Source organism: Lates calcarifer, linkage group LG7_2 (genome assembly GCF_001640805.2).
Source record: "Lates calcarifer isolate ASB-BC8 linkage group LG7_2, TLL_Latcal_v3, whole genome shotgun sequence".
Lineage (NCBI taxonomy): Eukaryota > Metazoa > Chordata > Actinopteri > Centropomidae > Lates > Lates calcarifer.
The window spans coordinates 3,726,941-3,753,459 of NC_066854.1; the positions used below are offsets into that span (position 1 = coordinate 3,726,941).

General features: G+C 42.5%; 1 protein-coding gene across 6 annotated transcripts in view; it reads right to left on the reverse strand.

Moving 5' to 3' along the window:
• Window positions 1-1,581: 1,581 nt before the first annotated feature.
• The window catches only part of LOC108873032 (receptor tyrosine-protein kinase erbB-4), a 229,823-nt gene continuing 204,885 nt past the window's right edge, over window positions 1,582-26,519 (reverse strand). For 4 of the 6 annotated variants that reach the window (XM_018661041.2, XM_018661040.2, XM_051066092.1 and 1 more), the window contains 7 exons: window positions 23,880-24,041; window positions 21,775-21,850; window positions 21,370-21,516; window positions 17,860-17,957; window positions 17,537-17,707; window positions 15,829-16,114; window positions 8,060-14,724 (listed from right to left, as the gene is read on the reverse strand). In XM_018661041.2, the coding sequence (XP_018516557.1) occupies window positions 13,886-14,724; window positions 15,829-16,114; window positions 17,537-17,707; window positions 17,860-17,957; window positions 21,370-21,516; window positions 21,775-21,850; window positions 23,880-24,041 (1,779 nt within the window). In that variant the 3' untranslated portion in view covers window positions 8,060-13,885. Of the gene's footprint in view, window positions 4,736-5,712; window positions 5,753-5,845; window positions 5,909-6,687; window positions 6,750-8,059; window positions 14,725-15,828; window positions 16,115-17,536; window positions 17,708-17,859; window positions 17,958-21,369; window positions 21,517-21,774; window positions 21,851-23,879; window positions 24,042-26,519 lie in introns of those variants that run through there. The other 2 variants (XR_007809127.1, XM_018661042.2) reach the window with 2 other exon arrangements.

Consider the following 26,519-nt stretch of genomic DNA (forward strand, 5'->3'; position numbering starts at 1 on the left):
ACACCAGTAGTGTATTGGGCTGTGAATGCTGTCAAGATGCTTCTGAGTGCATAGCAGTGTAGACAGTGACAGAACTGAAGTGCCTGCTAGTAACTCTTTTATCAAGCAGTAACCTGGACATATATCAATGATGCCAGGAAACGTGTTGTCATTTTTATGTCCTGCTTGGTTGGTGAGAGCAGTTCAGGTGTGGGGCAGACAAAACTGGAAAATGGGCACACTTTAAAGGCGCTATATGTAAGTTTTTGCTATTGCTACATGGCTACATGAGGGCAGAGGGGACACCCTAGTGACTCACTATTGCAAAGTGGTATTATGAAATAGGACGGGCTGGAGCTAGCTGTTTAGCATGCCAACTGAAGCAGAAGAAAAGAAGTGATAGAAACAGAAGCTAAACAAGATTTAACATCATTACATCATTACAACTTCCATGTAGCACCTTTAAGTTATGCATGGTTAAGATCCTGTGGTGGATGTTTGGTTACAGACATCTGTTAAAGAACATGAAACTTCCATTATTGCAACAGATGAAAATATAGTCACTCACCTGGCCCTGTGTGTTTGCAGTCGACCTGCTTGTTCATCACCACTGCCTGAGAGTCTTGTAGGCCGCTCTGAGCAGCAGCTGCTACGCTGCTCACATTTTGAGTTATACTGAAATGGATGGCGAAGGGTGAGAAAGGCCAGAGATGCTGTTATTGCTCCACAAAAGCCTGTGGTCACATAAAGAGTTTATCATCTGGGTGAGCAGAGAGTAAGCTTGCTAATATCCTGAGGCTATCACAACACTGTCCAATGAAGTCTGATTGACTCCATACATCAACGGGTGTGTGCACATGTCTGTATGTCTCTGTATGTGTGTGTCCCAGAGAGAGAGACAGAGAGAAAGATAGGAAGATGGAGAGAGCTTGACGGCTCTCTGTGCTCTCAGGCGACAATGAAATCACACACACAGGAGCTCACGACTTTGGTATAATTGGGAAAGTGCTGTGAAAGATGCTAGGGTGAGAACGTTGGGGGAGGCGTTGTGGTCACAAGAGCTCAGTCAGAGAGCAGGAAGGCAGTGGTGTGTTGGCTGTGTTTCTACCCACCGGGGGGGCCACCCATTATGAATGGACGAAACAGCAGGATAGGAGGCTTGATTGGAATCAACCGGAACCTGTTTGTTATTTAAAAAGCCTCTCTCTCCCTCTGTTTATGCCTTTCTCCTTTGCTCCCTCCATCTCCGTGTAATTAGGGTGCTGGCTGGAAGAATGATCAGCTGTCATCCCCAATGGTGGCCTTCCACTGCCTGAATGTCAACACTGTCTGAGACCTCCTGTCTGAGTGAGCAGCACACTCAATTAGAGACACTCAGTCACTGCAGGAGCTGGTAGGACAAACACACTGACACATTTACAAACACACACACATACATATTAGAGAAAAGCCTACTTTTGTACTGTAAGACTAAATCCCCACATAGAAAAAACGCTGAAAAAGACACACACACTCATTTTGACTCATCACAGTGGTAGCACCATCATAGCCCTCGGCTGTTACATTAATTAAAACACAGCTTTTCAGGACATAAAAGTAACTACTGCTTACAGTGCCTTTTCTTGCATTGGCAGGACTCCCTCCGCAGGCAAACATCACTCCTTGAAGAAAGCGGATGCGGGAAGGCAGAGGGTGCACCCTCCCCCTTTGCTCCGTTCGGCCGCATCAAAGTGTTCAGAGTCGAGGGGACGAGACACAAAAGAGGACTTTTTCTTCATGCCTCTGCAACAGGAACATCTGAGGTGTTTCTCGTGCTTCTTGTTGCAAAAGAAAACACACTTACAGGCCTCAGTTAGACAAATGGAGATGAAGTCAACTTCGTCATTTGACCTGATGACACAGATGGATAGCAGGAGCATAGCAACCAGAATTTTGCCTCAGAAGTAGGAAAAACAACTACAAGAAATTCACATATGTGAGGACAAATTTTTAAAACACTATTATGTTTGTTCTTGGCTATATCAGCCTGTATGCACAGTTACTTTTGAGGTAAATCATATGTTAGTTTCATTCATTTTTCATGGTATCTCTTACAAAATCAAAAAAATGAAACCAACTAAAGGGCAGAAATGCTTTCTGACAGTATTTGCTTAAATTCTTACACTGTTCTACATCATTTTCTTTGACAAATTGTGGAGCTGGCTCAGACCATCTGGATGTCTCCAGGCCTCTTTACATGTTAGGGATTTAGCTGATGCTATTATCCACAGCAACGTATGATAGAGTGAGCAGGTAGGGGTTCGCTGCCTTCACTAAAAGAAACAGCAGCACAGGAAGCGACTGATGGACGTGCATTAGGTATTGCAGGAATCAAACCTCTGACTATTTCAGTTACAGAACTATTTTGCCTGGTCATGAGTCTGCACGCTTCACACATCAAACTATCCCTTTCTCCCTCTTTTGCAATTTTGATCCCTCACTGTCGGCACAAGCACAGACGAATGCAGGAGCTTCTTGCAAACCTCCAGGCTCTTGTTCAAGGGTCTTCAAGAGACCAGTGGAGCGTGATAAAGGGGTATTACGTGATTTACCCAGCATAAATCTCATCTTTCTCATCCCTGTCTGGGAGCTTTGAAATGTAATCGACTGTGCACATATGACAGAGTCAAAAGGTGTCAGTGTGATTTGAGGAATTGTGTGTGGTGGTGGTGGTGGTGGTGGGAGATAGAGGGAGGGGGAGAGGGAGAGAAAAATACAGATTGTGTGTCTTTTACTTGTTTGAGTGCACACATTTGCAAATTTGTCAGTGCATGTGTGTGTGCTTCTCTTTATATGTGCTGCTTCTGAAAGTCTGTGTAGTTGTGTGTGAGAGAAAGAGAGGAGATTGAGTTTAGAGGGATGGAAAGACTTTGCGGGCCCTGTGGAAATTAGAGCTCTCCATCTCTGTCCTCAGGCCAGTCTACGTGTGTGTATGGGTGTGTGGTTGTGCGAGTGTGTGTGTGTTGCTGGGGTCACTCCAGGAATAAAGAGAGAAAAGTCAGAAACGTCTCACTGAAAATCCTCAGTAAGCTATAAAAGAAAAAGAACACTTGCAGCTGTCTAAACTGTGAGTGTGTGTGTTTGTGTGTGTCTAGGTGTGCAGAAGCAGGTTTACACACCTGCTAGTGTTGTCTACACTTTGTGTGAGTGATACGCAGCAGGTAGAGAAAGTCACAGGAAGATAAAAGCTAAAGAGCAATGAAAAAAATGGCATAATTTCACAGAAATAATCTGTTTTGACATACTGCAAGCTACAGCACACCTACATGAAACTCTTTATAAATGTCTCTCAAAAATACATAGAGGATGCTAAGTTCTCTACTCTATGGAAGTCCAGTGCTGCCAACATTAAAATTGAAATTTCATTTATTATTGCATTATGGTAATAAAAGAGCATCTAAGAAAATCCTGCCAACAACTTAGCATGAAAAGAAAGACTATTCCTATTTTTATTAGAAACTGAAGTTTAAAATACAAAGTGCAGTTAGCAATTTAATTTTCAAGCATATGTTGGACATTATATTCCATCTTCTGTTCCATATTTATTTTCTTTGGCAGTGTTATGCTTGAGAGTAAATTTTAATTAATTACTTTTCAAATCCAAAATGAAAATTGGATTTTCAATGTTTTAACGTTATTTGCACACAAATGAAAAATAAAATGTCAAAATGATTAAACTATTTTATTCTACTATTCACAGTTGTGGACTTCCATATTGTGCCATTAAAAAGTAATCAGATAATAATATATATGCCTGTTCAGACAGAAAAACGAATGTGGCACTTAAACACAAGATTATTACCTCCAAGTCTGTTCACACTGTCACTCCTATGGTGTCAATTTGTACCTGTTCACAATATACAACTACTTATTTGTTGCTAAGTAACAGTTTACATCTATTGAGTAATTTACTGATGCTGATGCTGATACTGACTGACTGCAAAGTGCCCTGTGTTCTGTGTATGAGTGTTGTAGCTGTTTGAAAGTTTGTTGACTGCATTTTAACCATAAGGCACATTGTACAGCTTTCAGTTTTAAAGACTGGAGTGCATATTTGTGCATTCACGTCATGTTAGCCTCATGGATTGTCTGAGTAAACAGCTTGCTGCATGACTCAGCATACTGCCAAACGGCTGCCTATATAATCTTGCACAGATTGAATTGTATACACATACTTTGTTTTACGCTGAAGCACACATTTTCTATCAAATTTTAAAATCATTTTATAAACTCAGGCAGTATTGTTACAGCTTATTTAGTCAAGAGCAGCTCCAGCTATCATCCACTCTCTGTCTCTCCTGCTCCTTGTTTCCCTCTCTAAGAGATGATTTTGTGCAGCTCTCTGCCCTCAACAGTCTGCCTCAGGCTGTTGTGCCCAACCTTTACCTCCATTCGGCCTATTCTCTCTCTCTGCTTCCTCTCCTGCTCTTGTTTTCTTACTCTACTGTCTCCTCAGCTGCCGTCTCAGCCCTGATTACTATGTTGTATAGAAAAGATGCCTCACGGGAACTTGTCTTCTTGTCTCGTTTTCTTCCTCCTCCTTCCCCTCTCCTCCATGGTAATCCTCAGCTACAGACTGGACTGAGTGTCTTCATTGGTTGGCTGCAAATAGGTCTCCTTGGGTCTGTCTCTCAACCACACTTTTGCATGAGCCCTGGGGCACAAGCACATCCCATAAATTTTGACTCTTAAACACTGATCCAACGTCCACAGCAGCCTGCAGTGTTAAAGAAATGTGTACTCTTATTATAGAATTTCCATCTTACATCTACATTCAAGAGGTTTAAAAATGGATGAGTTTAAGATTTAAATTCTTAGGTTGCAACTGAGTCAATAATCTGCTTTTAGAAGTTTCTCATATAGCTTTGGGGTTAAATGGTAGATAAATTATCTGGACATAGTGAGAATTTGAGTAAAAGGTGCAAGTCAGATTTTTTTTGACTTATAGCACAATTTGACCATTCCCCTGTATCTGCATGACTTTAGATAAGCTTCTTATCTAAAACCATAAAAGTCTTTCAAATCTTTTTCTAGTATGAAAAACTGTGTGTATACACTTTTATTATTAACCAACTCAAACTACAGGATCATATTCAGATTTATATTACTATCAGTAATAGAAATCATACTTGATATGATCATGATGGCTCTGATCACTCAGAGGGTAATAGAAGAAGAAAAGATTAAAATCCAACACCACCATGTGCTGTCAATATTTTTACAGCCCTATGGAGATGAGTCCTCACGGCTAAATTGTTGTTATAATCAGTTTTTTAACCATAGTTTGCTCCTGACTTTGGATGCTTTTTTCTCTGGATCTTAATGAACATAACTCACATAACTGCAATCATGTGCACTCATGACACGACAGGGGAGATATAGCCCCATGGTGGGAGATAAGTGTGATTTATGTCTCATATCTTTAACCACATTATGGAGGCAACATAATGGACACATTCCGAACTTAATTGCACATTACACGACACCGGGGGCATTTTCCATGTCATTAGAATGTAAATATACCATCTGAAGTTGAAAAGAGCAATATAATATGTTAAAGTAATGATGTCAAATTAGCACTGACATGATAAAGAGAAGTATCATAAAGCAGCAGATTAATACAGGGACAGATAAATGACTTCTAGCAGCCTTGCTGTTATAGCTTGAATTTAGAAAGAGGACTGATACGCATACCTTTGCCAAGGTCAAACAATCCTGCACATGTCTGTATAGGCTGTATAGCAGAAAAATAAAAGAAACTGATCAAAAGAAATTCCTGGATCTGCCCCTTTAACTGGATCTTCACCAAGATAGAATGAATTCTTACCTGGTCCATGCCCACTCCTCCACCAAGTTAGGTGCAAATTGGTTCAGTACTTTTTGTGTAACCCTGCTGACAAACAAAGAGACATGGGTGAAAACACAACCACCTCAGCAGAGGTAATGCTAATTAACCCTTCCCCTGACCAGCAATTGCTAAATCATATCCTTGCAACTGTACGTCATGGCAGATTTGTGAAAGACAGTGGATGGTGGTTTCTTTTTTCTGAGGTAAGCTGCAGTCATTAGCATGTTTGGCTAACTAGCTTACCATGCAGCTCAGCATCACTTACAAAACCAGGGTTGTTTGTACTACATCATTTCATAGGGTTACTGATGCAACTTACAATATCCAAGTGAAAGAAAAAATAGCAACAGTTCTGAAAAATAATTTAAAAAAATCTGTTCCTATTTTTCTCTCACTCGGATTTTCTAAGTTGCATTACGTAAAAAAAAAACCTTTTTTTCAGGCTACAATCCAACAAAATATGAATGTTTTGAAAGGGTGTGTTATTTTCTATGACCACAAAAACATAATTCTTGCTTAGTGTCATGGTCTAAATTGTGTTGCATGGCTTTTGCATCCTAATTAGTACAGTTAGAGAGACTTAAAACAACTAAAAAAGCACACGAGTCAAACCCTAGGCTCATGATATAAAGGAGTCATCAAGCTTGCGGAGCCATTTCAAACAGTCGCCTTATTTCTCTCTGGTGGAGGGGTGTGTGGGTAAAACACCCCTTCAAGGTGACACGCTGCAATTAAACAGCACCGGGCTGTCTGCGATGAGCTGTCATCACCGAGCTATGTCACAGGTGTACAGGGCAGCTGTAAGTATAATTGCTACAGACCTCCGGGACAGAGCAGAACCCCCATCTCGTGGTGGCGATAGCAAGCTTCACTGGAAGATCTGCTGCAGAGGAGAGTTGTAATACATTGACAAATGGTTATACAGCAGTTGCCAAATTAACAGTGACCTCCCCCCCTTTGCTGTCTGGTGTGGGTGATAATGTGCAAAGTCCTGTCGGGAAGTGTGCTTAATGTTCAAGATAATCTGTCTATTATGTGAGTTCAACATTAGGAAGAGAGTGAATGAGTATCAATTAAATTTTTTTCCCTGTAGCAAATGGGAAGCGTAATTCTTTTGACAGTGATTCAAGCAGGCAGACCTAATATAGATTTTAAATAAGTAGCTATATGTGAAAATAACTGGAAATAGTGCAAATACGGTTACTCTGCAGCAGAGGCCGGCTCCCTAAATTACTATGGTGGAACTAGATGTGCTTACTAATTGAGTCTCAGTGCTCTGAGGAAACTAATAGAGAGAGGAGAGAGGGAGAAAGGAGGAAGAGAAAGGAAGGGGATTTCTGTTCATAAACAGTGTTTACTTAAAGCACCCCATCGCCTTATTAGTATTAATAGCAGTGACTTCAGAAAGCTCATATTCTGCCATTGGACAGTTTTGTATTATTTATGATTGAAATGAAAGCCTGGGAGTGCAGCAGCAATGAAGGGAGCGCTGCATAGCAAACGATGTTGCCTATGCCAGTTTACATAACCAACACTTGGGTAAACAGCGGATTAAGCGCAGAACGGGGCGAGAGAAAAACGAGAGCAAAATGTTATATCCACACATTAGCCTATTTGAAGCAGGCTTTTGGAAGAGGTTACTGGAACACAGCAGACCTTTTGATGCGGCTGGTCTTCATCTGCAAGTCCTTTTGAGCATGAAAGTGTGGTGCGGTGCAGAATCTCGCCTCCAGTGCAACTTCTGCAATGTTGATCTTAAGAAGTCGGGTCAAAATAAGCACGCTGTAACTTGAGAGCTTCCTCATCTTAATTAAAGACACCATCTGTTAAATTTTATTATTAAAGCTGTTAGCACGAGCATTAGAGCAAATGAACGGGGGCTTTCATTTTCTGCTCTATGTACAGGCAGCAGGGTGGCGTGTTGAGCAGGGAGACATGAGATCAGGGTTCAGGTCTGGAGAGCTTCCCTGCAGAGTCGTCTTTGAGCAAGACACAAAATCCCTTCCAGAGTTAAAGTTATGCAGAAGTTCTTGATCTGGCTTACTTTCTAGGTACACTACTTTAAAGGATAATATGCAGCTTTACAGAGGTAATTCTTCTTATTTACTCTTGCCAGTGAGTCAGCTTGAGGGTTAGAAGTTGTTTTTTAGCTGCAAGACACAGACGCAAACATCATCACCAAACCACTACAACATATACTGAATCGATCTTTATTTATATTAAATTAAAAATATACTTTTGACAGATTCATGTAACAAACATGAGGAACGGTATTCTATGATATAAAGCTTTGGGTATGGTTTCAAAGAACTCAGAGATATAGATAAGGGGACACAGGGGGAAGGTATGGAAAGCTAACGCAGGTGAGGAGGAGTCACTGATGACGCCTTCTCTTCACTATGTCTCCTCTAAAAGCATGCAAAAAAACAAATCAGAAGTGAAGTGAGAACAGGTTGTGAAGGCTGTGCTCTGCCTTTCAGGAAAGAGGCGGAGGAGGTCAGACTTGGCTCAGTAATATTTCCAGTAGAAAGTAAGCAGAGAAGGTAACACTGACTCCCAAACAGTTTATCTAGGTTAGTTGGCAGCACTGGTTTCGGTTTTTATGAGAATTAGAAGAGATAAAGAGGAAACAAAGGCTTGTTCTGGGGTGCTCTCATTACTGAGTGACAAATGAAATGTGGCAGGCATGGGGAAGCGAAACAGAGATACCAGGTGAATTGAACAACCCCCCCCTCCCAACCCCATCTGCCCCACCCTGCCCACCACCCACCGTCACCACCTAAACTGAAACATTACATGAGGACAGCCACAAAGCCACCAAACAGAGATTCACATGAGAAAGGGTCAACAAGCACTTTTGAAATCAAATCCCCATTAGTCAAAAGGTACACTTACATAAAGCAAATATGTACGGCTCTTTTTTTGTACAAGTTGTTATAAGCAGGAGAAAACAGCAGTTGGAGAGAAGACCATATAAATTGAAAGCATTGCCTCCTTATTTACAAATTCACCACGTCGGCCATTTCAGTGCTTTATAAAAATACTATTCACATTTGTTGTTGAAGTGTGTTAGATAAATTTTGGAGGAAACCCCAAAGATTCTGTACATTTATACTGATCTGATAATTTAAACACAGAAAATGAACGACGTCCACTCACAGGCGATGATTTGTGCAATTAAGATGTGAACTAAAAGTTGCAGCTAGAATGACAAAGAATGTACAGTAACCGACACGTTAGTGGAAAACAAATCATACAGATTCTTTTTCCTTGAAGAAAAACATCCTTGATAATATGGAAAAATTAAAACCAAAACCTATTATTAAAAAGACTATATAAGATATTATACACAAAAATTCCCATGAAAGATTTGAGAAATAAGGATTCCCAGTTTGTGCTACTGAATTCGGTAAAAATATCAGGTTATTTCCTCCCACGCTGTCCACTCTGGACAGAAAATTTGAATTATAATATTGTCATCAATGAAGAGATACAAAGGTGGAGGGCAGTAAAACACTCACTTTGGGTACCATGCAAGGTGATATTATTCTATACATTAGACTGTAGCAGCCTATACGGTAGCTGAGGATGAAACATTGAAGGATTCACTTCAGTACAACATGGCTACATGCCTCTGCACCTTGGCTCGGAGGAAACGGTAAAAAGTAAAAATAACAAAAAAAGTGTTTAGTCTTAAACATGACAGTTACCATGGTGCACTCTTGAGCCGCCACGGGCCACAAGAGTGTTCAGAGCTGAGACAAATAGCAGCAGGTAACACAGCCCAACTCCAAGGCAAAATATGTTTGAAACAAGAAATGAGAATCAGTCAGTAGAGAGGAAAAATGACTGTTTCTACAAATGGAAAACAACTTTAAAAGCCAAGGCTTTTGGATGACAAAAACAATATCTGACAAACTTCAGGTACGGGTATGTTTTTCAGCCTTTCTAACAATGAACGCTGATTAAAAGCAAAGGGTTACCAAATGTCTTGTATACTCTTAAGTCCTCTCGAGAACACGTGAGGCCGTTCGCCTCATCATGTTTCACTCTATTCTTGATTCAAACACATTTTGCCTGGGTCTGCAGTATAATTTAGGGCAAATGAGAGAGAAACCAAGGCATGTGTTTTTCTTTTTACCACCATCGTCCTTTCTATTTTTTCCTTCTTGAAACCCAAATCTGGCAGCCGCTGCCATCGCTCAGTATAAACAAGCTCAAACGCACTATAAATATTTTACATTGATATTAAATGCTGTCTCTATTTCATTGAATTAGAGCTCCAAAAGGGACTACAAAATACTCCTTCATCAAATAATCATGATATCATCAAAGCAGCATTATAAATACTGTTTGAAGCTAACAAAAAACATGGAAACAAGGACATTCTTGAAGCTGGCCAGTATCACCTAAACATGTTGTGTTTATGATCTCCTGGCTGTCGTACCTTCCTTTGACTTCTGCAAAAGCTTTTTGCTTTCTTAAGTGGTAAACGACCAGATAAACAAGTTGAATATTTCAGTAACGATGGGTGGAAATCCTTTCTTTCTACCCGCTTGTTTGATCAAAGTGCTCCATGGGGAGGACAAGCATATACAGCTTTGCCATGTGCATACACTCAGACGAACACTTTCACAGACATAAAAATACACAAAATAAATATCCTACACAAGAAAACAGCTAGGACAGGACTCTGCCACGGCAGAATGATGAAAAGCTGTTGAAGCAATGTTAATGTTCTGCAGATAATGGCTGGGAAATGTCAGTCTTGCTATAGATTCCAGAAAGACAAGAATTTGTTCATGTTCATTGAACTAAGATGTGATTCTAGTGAGAGGACCTCTGAGGCGAAACCAACAGTACAAAATGTTTGTCTTGATCTTCCAAGTTTGGCAAGCTTTGCGGTGTTTTCCCACCCACAGGTGTTCTGTATGGCTTGGTGGAAGAAATAATGGCTGTAACACCAGCGCTTTTAGCAGCACTGACTGGCAGTTTGCCCACAGAGGCATCAGTAGTGAGGGTTAGAACTGTTCTCTTGGGAGTAAAGGGGCAATCAGTGCTCTATTGGCGATCTCAAGAGTAGAACTCAGTTGGGATACTTTTGAGGATATCACTCTTGGCTAGGAAGAGATGGATCTGAAGCATGGTCGAATAGTGACTAGATTCTACTTGCATTAACTAAAATCTAGTGTTGGGAAAAGTGCAAAAAAAAAAGTTGCAGTTGAAAAAAAGAACGGAAAACTTTCTAAACCTTGTTATAATATGTTGTAAATTGGCACATTAACTACTATCAATAACAGGCAACAAGCTTCTATGAAAAAAAAACAACAACTGAGAAGCAACTAAGATGATAACATTTAGGTGAAGGTTCAACCCTGTCTCCTCGCAATTAGGTTATATTGTATGTTGTGGCATGAAATATAACAGTTACCTGGATCATTTTCAACTCACAGTCCAAAGACATGCAATTAGGTTAATTGGTGGCTCTAAACTACCCGTATATGTAAATGTGAGTGTGACTGGTTATTTCTATAAATCGGCCCTGTGACAGACTGGACACCCGCCTCTCACCCAGTGTTAGCTAGGACCGGCTCCAGCTCCCCCAATGACCCTCAAAAGGATGAGTACTTAGCCACTGGAGACTGAGCTTCGCATCCTGAATGTGGTTAGATCTCGGAAACAAAACAATTTTGGCTGGGAGTAATGCTAGAATAGGGTTTAGATAGAATGTAATAGAGTAAACATGTCATGTCTCTAAACAAAGACCATTATCTCTCCCTAACTGTAACCATGTGCATGTATCTGCTACAAGCAGATACTGGATCACAAGATTTAATATTACCTTGGAAATACACTGTTAGAATGGCAGAACTATTACTACTAACGTTTGGGTAAATGTCTAATGAGAACACAGATGTGGTCTCAATCTATATTTATTTTTCCTAGTTATATAATGTAACAGTTATATAATAAAGAAATGGTTTTAAATTGTGCAGGTCTGCCATCTTAGACCGAGCCAAATGAATCATTGCTGTAGGATGGTCAGGCTCACAACAGGCTCTTGATGCGCAAGGTGCCACTGATGAATTGTGAACAAATACAAACACAGATACAGTAGCAAAAAATTGCTTTTGAAGGCTGGACCCACTCCCTATTTATATCAGTACCCTGTCTAAGCCTGCTGCCATAGAGAGGGGTGGGTTCAGAAGTGGTGAATCTCTGCACAAAACTCAGCACGGCTATGATATATATAGGTCCATTCAGCATAATAGTCATGTCATGTCATGTAAAGACAAACTCTGTTTTCTGAACATATGAATTTTGGCACAGTTATAAATTCTTACGATCTGAACTTTGACTGATCCAATGGAAAACCACAAGACAGTTGAAGACCATCTAAAATTATGAGAAGCTCCCAGAGATTTGATACTGTTGGACGACCCAATGAGCTTTTGATTCAAACCAGTAACATTAAAAATGCAGTGTATGTGCAGACGTATAGTAGAAGCCTAGTTTGAGGTCAGGCCAGTCTTGAATCTACTGTTGGTTGGTGGTGGTACTAAAGGTTTTTAGCTGTTGACCGCATCATCACTGACTTCTACCACATCTCTGTTTCCACAGATGTCTCTACAAAACTGGCTCGCATATATGAGAACACACACACACACACACTTCCATCTCATTCACACTGATATACACATGGACACACATACACAAAAAGTAGTCTGTTTTTACTGTGCTCTGCTGGTGCTGTCTTGATCATTCCTTGAGGTCTTCATTAGGCGGCTTGTTTGAACTTTCCCTCCCCTCTTTGTAGATTTTCTTTCCCTCTTTTGCTCACTCCCTCTGACTCTATGATCACCATTTTGAGTTCAGCTGCTTTATGGATGGTCTTATCACACTATTTAGCAGATACAGCAATTTCCCTAACTACCCTCCCACTCTAACAGCAAGACACTCTTAACTCATCTAAGTTAGCTTCATGATCCGAATCGGAAAACCAGTGCATAAAAATCCATCTTATAAGCACTGCAACCAGTGTATAGAAAAATGTTTACAGTGTATTTTTCCCTTATACCCTTTGGCTTGGAAACAGCTGCTTTTGATCAGTTTTTCCAAGTAGACAGCAATCAGGCAAAAACACCAAAACAGCAGTCACCCTGTGTGTTTTCGGGCAAGTTAGAAGTCCATGGTTGAAAGCAGAGATCACTGTAGTTTTGGCCATCACAGTATCACAGTTACAGTAGAATGATGAGATGAGTTTCACAAATTTGATGGAAAATTCAAGAACATACAGTATAATCCTATAGGCAAAAAGATTGAATATGATTGATCAGCTTTCAGTGCTCCATCTCTCGTGTTTCTCAATGTCATTCCCCTGACTAAATCTTTCAGTCTTTTGTCCTCCATGTGTCTGTGTCCTCGTTTCTGCTTCGCCTCAATCTACAAGGTCATTCACAAAACCAGACATCTTGTCATCTAACAGGGCATATTTGCTCTGTGTTTGCTTATTTCAGAAACACTTAGCAGAATATTGTTCATCCTCAGAATAATACATCTTGTTTCTCCTATGAATCTGACACCGCAGTGGCTGGCAGTGAGTTCAGGTCCCTAATTGAATCCATCTTGTTTGACGCTGTTGTTGTCTACCATGCTGGGGCAACATGAAACAGTACGTCCACTGCTCTGTGACAGTCATGCGTCCATTATTTCGCCAAAAACTACCATAACCTTCACATTCTCAGTGACTTGGAGCGCAGTCTCTATCTACAGAACAGAAATGGACTGGATTGGATATACTGAAGGGGCATGAGTCTGAGCTGGGTCTGCTTGGTTCGGTTCGGTCCACCTCCTTCTGATGTCGCTACGGTCTACAGCAGATGGCACGCTATTTGAAAAGAGTTGGGGGCAGCTCTGGTTGTGTCCGCTCCCCTCTGTGTGGGACAGTGGAACCGGAGAGGATGTCGGGGTTGTTGGAGGTTAGAGTCAGACTGAGGAACATTAGTCAAGTGGAACAATCTAGACCACAGTGTTCCGCTGTCGGTAAGGAGGAGGTGGCAAGACGGTGCCAGATTTCAGGGAAAACTCTGACATGTATTCAGGGTTCTCAGCTACCGCCGGCCGTATGTGTCCGTTCTGCTTATAGAAGAGTTTGGCATTGGTGGAACCTCCCTGGGCGCCATCAGGGGCCGCCTGGTTAGATGATTTGGGAGGCAAGCTGTGCTGCCAGTATTCTGGATTGTCAAAGGTCACCTTGAGCTTCTTCCCACTGGCTTTACCTGACATCTGTCCTCCGTGCTTCAGCATGCTGGCGGGGTGCGTGGTTCCGTGGATCTGGTAGGCTGGCAGGCTACCGTGCCCAATGGTGGCCGAAGTGGACAGGGCACCTGACTGGCACACCTGGGATTGGGCAGTAGCTCCTGTTTGGCTCTGAGTGACAGAGCCACCACCTGGATTGCCAGGTTGTCCTGCAGGTTTAACGGTGTGGTGGGCGTGGAGGATGTGGGCTGGTGGGCCGTGGTGGCAAGGTATGCCAGATGGAGAGGGCTGGGCCGTTGGGAGGGGGTAGTGGGGCAGGCTGGTCTGGATAGTAAGTGGGAGGTGGGAGCCTGAGGTTGTGGCAGAGATGGAAGAAGGAGGCTGAGTGGGAAGGGGCAGACCATTTCTCCTCAGGACTTCCAGGCCCAGCTCAGCGGGGCTGTGGAAGGTATTGAGGTAGAGGGGCTCGTTGATGTACTCATCCTCTCCTTTGGGCTGACTGTTGGGTGTACTGTGGTAGCCCGGGTTGTCCAAGGCATGGATCTCACCGTTTTTACGTCGTGAGACAAATGGGTTCTCCTCAATGGGATTCAGGTATTCTGTAGCACAGATCAGAAAAGGGAAGGAGGGTAGGAATGTGGAGAATAAGAGAAAAGGAGTTTATGAGAGAATAAGACAGACAAATAAACTCACAGAAATTAAATCAAGAGAAGAGAAAACGAAAGAAATAGAAATTGAAGGGAGTAAGAAAAAGAGATCACTCGCTAATGAGGAGGAAAGATGGAGATGGAGATGATAATGGTGATAATGGCAGCCACTCAGGACCAGACAGGCAACTTGCCAGCAATTCTTTGGCACTGGAAACTCCATCTGCTGGGGGTGAAAATGCCAGCAAATGACCCCTCTTCACTGCTTCCAAGCGCTATAATAGTGGGGTGCGAAACCTATTGATTTTGCCCACTCTTCCGCTCCTTGACATTGCATCAGATGCAGTTTGCTGCAGGCTTTGTTATATTTTTGAGCTGCTCAAAAATCAAAGACGGTAGTGCAAGAGCAGAGCTGATGGACTGAATTATGATCAAAGGCAAAACATGACTCTGTAGTAGTAGCTGACATACACCGCTGTCGACGGAAACTCGGTAAGAATTTTAATCAATGGAATGAAATGAAATGAACGGGTAAAATGACAGAAGGAGTGCACTACAAAAGATCGTATTTACTCTGTGAATGAGCAAAGAGATGACAGAACAGAGAAAAGGTGCTCTAGGGTAGAAATAGTAGCACATACAGGATGCACTTGTTTTACATTTAAATTGTGTTTCTGTCTGTGGAATAGCAACAGAAGATTGTGGTGTAGATAATCTACAACTTTTATTTCCACTGTGCTACTTGAGTTTTGTATATTTGTGAGAAATTAATATAATGAGATTAGGTTATTTTAAAGTTAAATACACCTCGCTGTGGATTTAATATAAGTCCTAAACTGCAGTTATGCATCTTCATGAGAAAATGCCCTGCAGCGCTCCAGGATTTCTACCTGGAGTTATTTTAGCCTCTGTAAAGCATTCCCAACAATTCAGCTTCTTACAACTGCCCTGTAAAATTAACCCAGCTCGACTCTCAGGGCCACAACTAAGTAATTCCACTGGCTACAGCATTCATTTTTCAGTACCTTTTAGTGTTTTGTGTTTCAGTTAAAGTACCTGAGGAGCTCTTGTCCTTCATAGGGGTCATGTATCCGTCCTCATCAGTATCTCCTCTGGAGGTCCTCTCCCCGAGGAAGATTGTGGGGTCAGCGCTGTACCTCTGGCCCCCGCTGTCCTCTCCCCCGGCCTGGCCCAGGCTCTTTTTATGCAGGCTCCCGTTACAGCGCTGGTCCTCCAGGGCTTGTCCCGAGCCACCCGCTGCCTCCTGGTTCACGCAGGCTTGGGCACCCGCCACGGAGCCCTCTGCAGGGTTTGGACCACCGTCTCGATAGCCGAACTGGTTCTGAGGTAAAGGGTGGGATGTGGATAGAGATAAGAAAAATGGAATCTGATGTTTCTGACAATTGGTAGGAGAAACTGAAGCATGTGTTGTGTAACATTGTGCAGCTATTTGGCAGCAAAAGAGCTGGAACAACATTGTTAAATAAACCAAACTAAAGATGTCTGTAGTTCAATTGAAGCACAACAAACACATATGGTGTGAATGCCAAAAATAATAAAGTTTGAGTTAGTTTCTGCCAGCTGTATGCCACCTGCGGCAAAGGAAGTGAGACTTTTAACCGGTGCAGCTGCCTGTTGAAGGTAAAATTCTCAGACTAAGTTCTGCTGGTGTAGTCATCAGCCTTAAGGGACTGTGAGGGGCAGCCAGGCAAAGCTATGATTCAAACACCTGAACCTCAAAGAAGAACAAACCCCCACAAAAAAATACAAAAGATGACATGTGAAGCAAAGGGCTTCTTGTGGTGCAGTCTTTGCTTGCCGTGGGCTATTTAACCCAGGCCTACTCCTCTGCACTCTTGCCAACTGCTAGCACTACAACAGCAATTACAGGAAGCTGAGCAACAAAACACTGGGTAAAAAAACAAAAAGGAAATGTCCCAGGGTTACATCTGTCCACCTACTCCTAGTGTCCTCTCTCCATTGCAATCAACTCCCTCCTGCTCCAAACTTCTCTCTTCATCCCTTCTTCAAAGCCAGTCATTATCTGCTCCTCTTTTCAAGTATGAGCGTGAGAGCAAATCAGCCCAGATTAGATAACCGTCTGTATCGGACTGTGTCTGCGGTGAGGCAGCCTGAATAACAAACTTCCTTTGGCAAAGTCAGTCAGCCCATGTTTGAATGAATTCCTTCCCCTGTCTGAGCATGTGGGGGCTTTTGACTGTATAATCAGAAGAGTTTCAATTCGTGATAGGGGTGCTGACCTTGAGCACGGAGGACCCTAGATGGATTATCATGTGTGTTTTTTTGGGTACGTGCGTGTTCGTCAGGAAACAAAGAGCCCTCGGCAAATGGGGAGGTCACGAGGATAAAGGCGCGTAAGATGCAGAGCCGCGGGCCACCGGCACGTGGTGCATGGTGCAGAGCAAACAGCCGAGCATGCTCTCATTGTCTATTAGTAAAAGGCTCCAGCATTTTAAGAGAGCGGCTGTTATTTGCTTATGGAGCTCTGAGTAATGAAACCTGGGGCCTGGGGAGCTAGTGCATAAAGAGTCCAGGTTTAAGCCACACACGGTGGGATGGAAATGATGGAGGTGGGCCATTAGCAGAGGAAAATCATCAGTGTACTGGAAGTTCTTAGCCACCTTGAGCACTTATAGAGGACAGTGAGTTGGGCAGTTTGTAGCCAGAGAGAGGAGAAAATATTATGTTTTGAGGTTCAAGTCAAATCAGATGCCATTTTTAAAGCGCTAATCAGTGTCCTTACTCTGTTGGAGTCAACTCGAGGCCTGGTTGTATACGCCTGAGGAGCCATGTTGAAACCTCGAGGCACCAGATATTCCTCTGCATCCATCAAGTCATCAAGGTCCTCCTCGTCCAGGAGGCTCTGGAAGAACTTGCTGTCATTGGGGCTGGGAAGCTTCATGCGGTCGTCTCCCTAAAAAGTGACACGATCAAGGTTTTGACAATGTTAAAGTCACACTCAAAAACATCTCAGAGGATCACATTTTCATTCACATGCTACAACGTTTATTTGTGCTGTAAGCGGATAGTTGCACAGAAAAGCCAAGCCTGTTGAGGCGAACACACCTGAATGACCAGGTATCGCTGAGGGTCACGGGCCATTCTGCAGAACTCAGCAGCCAGCTCCTTGAACTTTGGTCTGCTGTCTGCGTCAATCATCCAGCCTGGGGGAGAGACAAGAAGAAAGACAGAACAGGACAGGGATACAGGGGTTATAAGAGGTTGGAGAGATTAATAGATGGATGGCTTATGAATAAAACCTGTGAAGAATAGTCTTGTTGAATTTGTATGTGGGTATATGTTGAGCCGAGGACAGTTAAGTGGAAATGCAGCTTATTGATACTTTGTCATCATTCAGGTTCTCAGCTCTGTCATGCTGAATGCATGAATACAATAATAACAGCAATACACTTTAGAAATATAATTCAAATCAAAATAATCAACAAATAACTGGCAGAGAGTTGAGAGACAATGAGCGTGTGTACTGTATAACATCAGGAAAACATAGAGGTTGGTTGAATTATTTTCTCTGTAGAAAATGCACTGAAAAACACATTCAGTAAAACTGCATTAATTGGAATCTTAATAACTTAATGTGTGCAAAGAACACAAAATGATTAAGTGTGGGATTCATTTCTATACATTCTGAGGGTGAAGTGCATGGCTCAGGGACAACTTAGAAGTGGTTATCAGGGTAGAGAAAAGTGTTTGTCATTTTGGTCTCCAGCCCATGTTTTTCTCCCTGAGGCCACGGCTGCTGTAAACACAGCAAACCCCTGCAGGTGAAGGGAAACGCCAGGTGGTGTCTCGGCTCAGATTAGACGCTAAGCAAACTGAGCTGCTGATTTCAGAGTCTGCATCTTTATTACATATTCTACAGCAGTGGTGGCTAAAGTGGGGTCTGGATGCCTCTAGCAGTCCTAGAAGGGGGGTCCATTGGTCTCCAGCAAATTATAATTGTTAAATTTCTCTTTGTTTGATATTTGGCAGTTATCACAGCAACAAAAAGTTTCCATACCTGAACACTGACCCTCTCTGTTGTCCTTTCGTCTGTTTGTCTGTCTGTCATTGCTCAGTTCATCTAATTTCCGCTTCTAGCGCCCCACGCAGGCACATTACCTAAATGAGGAGCAATTACTCCGGCAATCAAACTCTATTTCATCTTTATTGAGGTGGCGCTGAGGCGACGGGGGCGCGCAGTGTGACGGCACACCAAATCACAAACAACGGCTCTCAGTCAACATGTAATCACAACTAATGCGGGCAATTGCTGAGCTTCCTTCTGGCTTTCGATGGGGTGGTGTGGCCCGGCTGCTATTCTAACTCAGTGATTGACCTATCTTGGTTATTCCTGACCACTGCTGTGATGCTCAACCGACATCTGTGTAGCATTGCACTGTGGGAAAAATCAGCAATACTAAGAGGATTTTACACCTTATGTGGGAAATGTGACATATAAATCTTATACTTAGGGACCCCTGAGCATTTTTGGTGCTTGCTCAGTTAAGGGAATCCCTTTGACCTCAGCATTTACAATATTATTGTGAAAACACGTTTTACATAGCGCATAAAATTTATTTTCCTTCTCCAGGGCTACAGAAAGAATCAGTTGGCATTGTTATTAGGCCACATGGCTGCAGGGCTTTCATGGATTGCTTCTGTGCTGTCAAAAGCCATTGGCAATACTTTTTCATTTGGAAAAAAACAATTAGATATTATGACATTTCGGCTGGATTAACATTTTTGTCATGGGAATATGTTTTGATATCGTGCTCCAAGCTGGATCACATCATTCTCTTTCAACACATTTGGCATTTTAAGCACTCTGCTGTCGTCTTCCTCCAGAGCGAATCACAATGAGTGCAAGAGTAGAAAAAGTTCAAATTCTCAGAGTTACAAGCAGCAAATAATAAGAAGTATATTCATAGTGCAGATACAATATTTGTGCGTCAAAAAAAGACAAAGTAATTAAAAAGGGAAAAGAATTAAAAAGTGCAATGGCGGGGAAAAAAGTCATTGGGGAGAGGTTGATGTCAGGTTATTTTTATGAGATTCTGAGCCAACAGCAGAAGACAGGGAGTGACAGAGAAGTCACTCCACCACAGTTGAGTTCAGACAGGGTGGAGCCATGACCAGGCTGGTGCGGGGAAAGGGATAGCCAAGCAGCCGTTAGCTGGCAGAGCTCAGAGCATGGATTGGCATGTGTACCTGGAATGTTTCCTGGAAATCTGGGAGGGTGGATCCCTCTGCAGCCATGTACACCAGCACCAGAGCTCTGAATCCAGCCAGGGGAAGGAGAGCAAGATGGGAGAGACATGGGAGAATTTGGGGAGGATGAAGAGAAGGCGGGTTTTTGGATGAGCTTGGAGGGAGAGTTGGAGTAGGTCGGCTGGGAAGGGGGGTGGTGGTCCAGATGGAAGATGACATGAACAAGGAAGTGGGCAGAGTCCCCGGTGTGGACGGGCCTGCATGTCACAGACCATAAACCAGCATCTCATCACAGCTTTGTGACAATGTGATTCTCTTTTTCTCTGTCTCATTTTTTCATCTTTGCTCTTTCTCTTCCAGCCTTGAATCAAAACCCCAGAGCTCAAATAACACCTCACCAGATGAATATTAAAAACATGAACCATTTTATTAAACTACAACTCATCTGTGACAGTTGTAGCTGTGTATAAACATGATTTAAAAATGGAAAAAGTAACATTATGTGCTCCACAACACTCACTGTGTTGCTCTGTAACATTGTCTTGAGTGCTGACACCACCATCTAGCACAGACTCTCTGCCAAGAAGTCCTCCAGGACATTACCCATGAGAGCACACAACATTTTTATACTTTGTTTTTTGTACAGATTGAAAAAAGAAGATATAACATGTTAGCTAGGAAGCTTCAGAAGTTTCACTATGGAGCGATGTTATTTATTTGATATTTGCTCACCACTCCCCAATATCTCTTGCTAAATATATCTGTGGGGAGTGACGAGGTTGGAGCCTAGATGCCAAACTAACTATGTTCCGCTGCTGTAAACATCTCAGACCTGAGTTGTCTGACTGAACTCGATTCTTAGCAAGAAACTGAATACACAATTTCCCCCAAAAAATGTCAAACTATTCCTTTAATTTTTGCATTGGAGCACTGGTTATTTTATTTATAAATGGTTTCTCAATTTAATTCCCAGAAACACACAATATTGATCAATACTGTGATAGAAATGACACTGAGAAGATTTCATTCATATTTCAAAGCCCTAGCTGATATACTTGTTGAGTGTAGTGCTGTAGAAATAATATATCTGGGTCCTTTCAGTATGATGGACATACAGTATCATCTCTAATTCACACTTTCCCTGCATATCACCACTCTGCCTCAGGCGTCAAAAGAAGCCTTTTATGCAGGAGGTCTGTATTTATACTGTTTGTTATTGCACTTTTTGGACTTGGTGGGATTCTTTCTCAATAATGTAGGACCAACATGTCTTCTATACATCAGAATCTGCACATACATGCTTGTTTGTGAGTCTATGTATGTGGGGATTTTTTGTGTCAGTGTGTTTTTGTGTGTTTGTTTACTCACATTTGACCATGACCATGTAGACGTCTATGGTGCAAATGGGCGGCTGGGGCAAGCGCTCCCCTTTCTCCAGGATGTCTGGGATTTCTCGTGTGGGGATGCCGTCATACGGCTTGCCTCCGAATGTCATCAGCTCCCAGATGGTCACTCCTTGAAGTGTGTTGGAGGAGGGGTAAAATAATAATACAGAAAAAAAAAACAAAGCGAGAGAAAACAAGATAGACAGCAAGAGAGAAGGTGAGGTGAAGAGCCAGAGAACAACAGATGATGCAGATAAGGGGGGGCGAGAATGTAAATTAAGTAAAATGGAAATAAAGGAAACAGGATTTCAGGTCACTGACTTGTTTCCTCCCACAGGTGTGAGCATTAGAAACAGTGACGTCTACACATAATGCATTTAGCACCCACCATAACTCCACACGTCACTCTGATGGGTGAACTTCCTGTAGTGAATGCATTCCAGAGCCATCCATTTAATGGGCATCTGAGGAGATACAGAGAGAGATTTTATGATCAAACAAGGGAAAAAAAAGACAGAAATGTTAATTATTTGTTTGGCATTTCTCATATTTATTTACACCTGAGCTGCAAACAATTTTCCATTATGCTGTTTTGCTCAACAGCTGCCCCATCATTTAATCTAGTGTTTGTGAGATATTGAGAAATCGACAAAGCTTTCGACCATAGTTTTGCTTTGCTCAATATTACTCAAGTACTGTGATTGATTAGCTTCATTCTAACCCAGGGATCATCAATAGCGAGCATGCTTTTTAAGATACTAAATGAGACTGTATTGGCCATTTGTCTCACATTATCTCGACAGCCTATAGGTTTGGAAAAGGGTGTGTGAAACAGTAATAACAACAAGCTTTTTGACATTCCTGACAAGGACAACGGCACACATCACCATATTCTAACTGCTATATGATTTCCATATTGACTGTAGGAAGGAAATCTCAGCTGTAGAGCCCACTGAGCAAGGCAATTATCTGGCCCTTTGCATGTGATCGCACATATGCACTCACATGTACACGCACCGTTCATTTAAAATACAGCCCCTCCCTTGGTGTGGGAGCCTGACACATACGTGCACTCTTCAGGGAAATGAACAGGAAGAGGGGAAATGAAATGCTTCAGGTTGGAAATGTGATACAGTGCCTCCACTTTCATCTCTGTTGATTTATCTCCCGTGGCGCATCTATTTTTATGGCATACATGTAGATGTGCTGACAACAGCTCTCATTTATCGAGGCATCAGTGAACACCAACATGGAGCCAATCACTCAGATGGTTGCATCAAACTCACCCGGTTTATGAAAGTACTTTTTTTCCCCTCTCTTGTACCCAGAGATAACAACTCCAACTCAAGATGCAGCGGCTACCTTCAAGCCTCCAGCTGAATAGATGCAGCAGTGAACAAGCCAATTTAATAAAGGGAGTTGATCAGGACAATTTGCATAGTAAGTCTCAAGTGAGGAAAAGAGAAGGGGCTTCTGATTAATGTAGTCTTGGTCCCCAAACAAAACAAACCAATTGAAAGTCTGGCTGTGTTATTTGTTTGGATGAAGTGCTTCTAAATTGTGTTAAACTGAAACAAAGTTCACCTGAGTTTGCTTGACCAAGAGAGTTTCACAGATCTGAATTTGTTAAAGATGCTCCTCTGTGACACATAAAATATATTTCTTTGTGTTATTTTCTCAGCATTTTTTATCATAAGCAGAGCAATGTGTTCACCTCAAATATTCAGACAGAGAATTTCAGACTAAGGGTGTTTTTCCACCTCAAAGTCTGGATAAAGGTTCATGTTTTTATTACACTGTATACATTTGATCTTGTTAGTGTTGGTTTCACACAAAATAACATGACATGACATACCTACGCCCTGTCATCATCACCAACAGATGCTGCATCTCTCTATACTTGACTTTGATTGGTTTATGGACGGGGGTGTGTCTGATAAAGTTAATTTTGTTGTTGGACCAAATCACAATTAAATATTTCATCTCATCTTCTCCCCATGTGCTACTGTAGCTCACAGCTTTTTACTTCTCCTCTTCTTCTATTGTTTAATGGGTGACAAGCCTGCCTCAACTTCCTGTAATTGCTCCAGAGGTCAAAACCATCTAAAAAAGTGCACTGCAAACAAACCAAACCATGGTTCCATTTGGTCTGGACTGAGACCACCTGTTTTGGTCCTTTGGCAATTTTCACAGCTGCTATGACTACACAGAGCATTTTCAGGCCATGTAAAGATCTCTGTTCATGTTGAAATGCCTTTTCCTGCTGTTCTCCACCTTCAGCTGGTAAAAAAAATCACAGCCAACATCTAGTGAGAGCCAACTACTATGAATACTTCTGGCCCTGGAGCCTAACAAGGCTACTCTGTCTCATGTCTCACTTCCCTGGTCGCTGCCACTGACCTTTTGTTTTATTACTTCTTGGTTTGCAGTATTTACTACTGTCCAGCACACACACACACACACACACAAAAACATGCGCATGCCTCCACTTACACCAACCTTGCCCCCGTCTGCGTTGTACTCTTTCTCATCGGCGTCAAGCAGCCGCGCTAGGCCGAAGTCGGTGATCTTGATGTGATTGGGCGACTTCACCAGCACGTTCCGGGCCGCCAGGTCCCTGTGGACCAGCCTCCTCTCTTCCAGGTACATCATCCCCTAAGAGAGAGAGAGAGGGTGGAGGGACGATGATTCCTCTCATAGAGCGTTTATCATTTTAGATTTGATGATCAGAGCAGTCTGAGATCATCCATGCGGTAAATGTCAGCACTAACATAAAATTATTGTCATAACTGTCATCATCATTAACCGCACACCCTCGCAGACGTTTGGATTCAATCTTTCATCGTTATCATACCTCATGTATATGACTCTGAAAGGCAGAGGATCATAGGCAGCTTTTATAGCATTCCAGAGATGTCAGAAAGTCAGGAAGTCAGACTTTTGACGAGTGACAAATGCAGCACAACAGCCTTTCGAATCCGAATTTCAAAAACAAAACATTTCTCCACTCCAAGGTTTTTGAGATGCTGTTATCTGACATCACGTCAACATTCAGAGAATCCAGTAAACAACAGAGAAAATTTCTTGTTAGCAATCCAAACTTTTACAACGTGTGACCTTCAATCTTAACACATTTCTACATAGTAAATGATAAAACATATATTTGAAATGTAGCAGATAACACAGGATAAAACAGCGGTATCTTAAACTGTGCAAAATCAGTACCTATGTCTTGTAAGGTGTCCAACTCAAGTGTAATCTTGTTCTGTCATAACTGTGATTGTGTCTCTGACATGTCGCCTCCGTGTCTTCGATAATTGGGGCCATTTTCAAGATGGCTGGGCAGGGAGAACAATAGATGTCCTTCCAATTTGTTAATGTTGATTATGAACACCCGATGAGCAACGCAAGTAAGGGGAAAAACAACAAAGCCTTGAGCGGGGAGAATGGCAACTTTGCTTTGCAGCCTTAATTTGTTGCTCAATGGGCTGGATGGAGCGAGGACTCTTGACAGTCGCACAAAAATCTATTCGCAGCCATGCAAGCATGCTCACACACACTCACACACACACACGAAGACTTACCTCATCCTACAAGTAGAAAAACACTTGCTAGCTCCCAGGCACACAAACACACACATCACCTCTTCCTCATGAATACACAGAAGCACACACACATGTTTCTTCATGACGCACACACACACTCCTCTCCATCTTCTGTGCTCATAGCTGAACAAAACAGACAGGCAGACAGACAAGGCTAGACCAATTCAAGTGTATTAGACTGGATGTTAAACAAGTGGATGCCACTTTGCAGATGGATCAATAAAAACACCTTGGTGAGGAGGGACACAGTCATTGTACTCAGCAGACAATGGAAAATTTCAACCAAGGCCCACACCTCCGCTGGCGCGAGCAAATCTTTGCCCATTTGAGGTACTTATGGTGAAAATACTGTACATGTGTACATGTGTATATGTGTGTGTGTGGGCACATATCGAGCCACACATTATGTTGTAATGCTCATGGTGGCGAGCCACCCCGCGCCTCCTCCTCCCAGACGAATGTGAGGATAAATCGATAGTGCCGACGTCTGGCTCGCTGCTGGCTGAGCCCTCATCCATCATCCTCCGGCCTCGCGGAGACAAGACGCACAGACACACACACGTGTACTCACACACATGCTGACAGAGACCACCCGGAGACTACCTATACGGAAAAGCAAGACATATTTCACCGAACATACTTGGTGACTCTGGCGATATTTCTATCTGTCAGCCTGTTTGCATGTCTCGGAGTCTCTTTCTCTTTTATCTGCCAGTCCAGGACACTTCCTACTTCCTTATTCCGTGTCCCTGTTCCTGCTACTGTGCGGCTTTCCTCACCAACATGAAACAATGTGCTGAGACAAGGCCCAAACCACCCCACCCCCCCTTTTACTGAAAGTGTATTTAAAATAGATTACTTCGGGGGGATTCGGGCAGGCGATCAATAACAATGCTGATTACAATAAGCTAGAAGACGACCGCGCCACGCAATATTTATCCCCAATGTCGACGTCGAGAGGAATTAGGAATCAATGGCCCACACAGTCCATTAATACACTTCGACTTAAAGTGACGGGGCAATGAGGGGAGGCCATCGCACTGACAGGGGGGAATGTACAGCAGCTCAAGGAGCCAATTAATTTTCAGCCACTCTGGGCGGTAAACACCAGCGTCCCAGTGGAGGAGGTGGGGGCAGCCTTGGTTTCAGGTCGAAAGGGTCCCACTGATTGTGCTGCTTTAACACCACTCAAGTGTTACAATCCCCAGAGTCCTGACGTCCTTAAAAATGGAAGTGGAATGGGATAATTTGTGATTACATAACCTGTGGATCATAAAGGAATCTGAGGGGGGAGTAATTAGATCTGCTATGCTTGGTAAACAACATTACAATTCTGTTAGAACACAAAATCTCCTTCCTTTTCATGTTCAGCTGTTTCACACCCATACACAATATTACCTGTGTATGATTGACAGGTCGAGATGATTCCTGTCACCTCTTAAAGAGCTTCCCTTTTGCTCCTTATGCATGTTGGTCACTGAATTATAGATGAAGTAATCTTTGTTTGAAGAAATTGTGTAAAATCCAA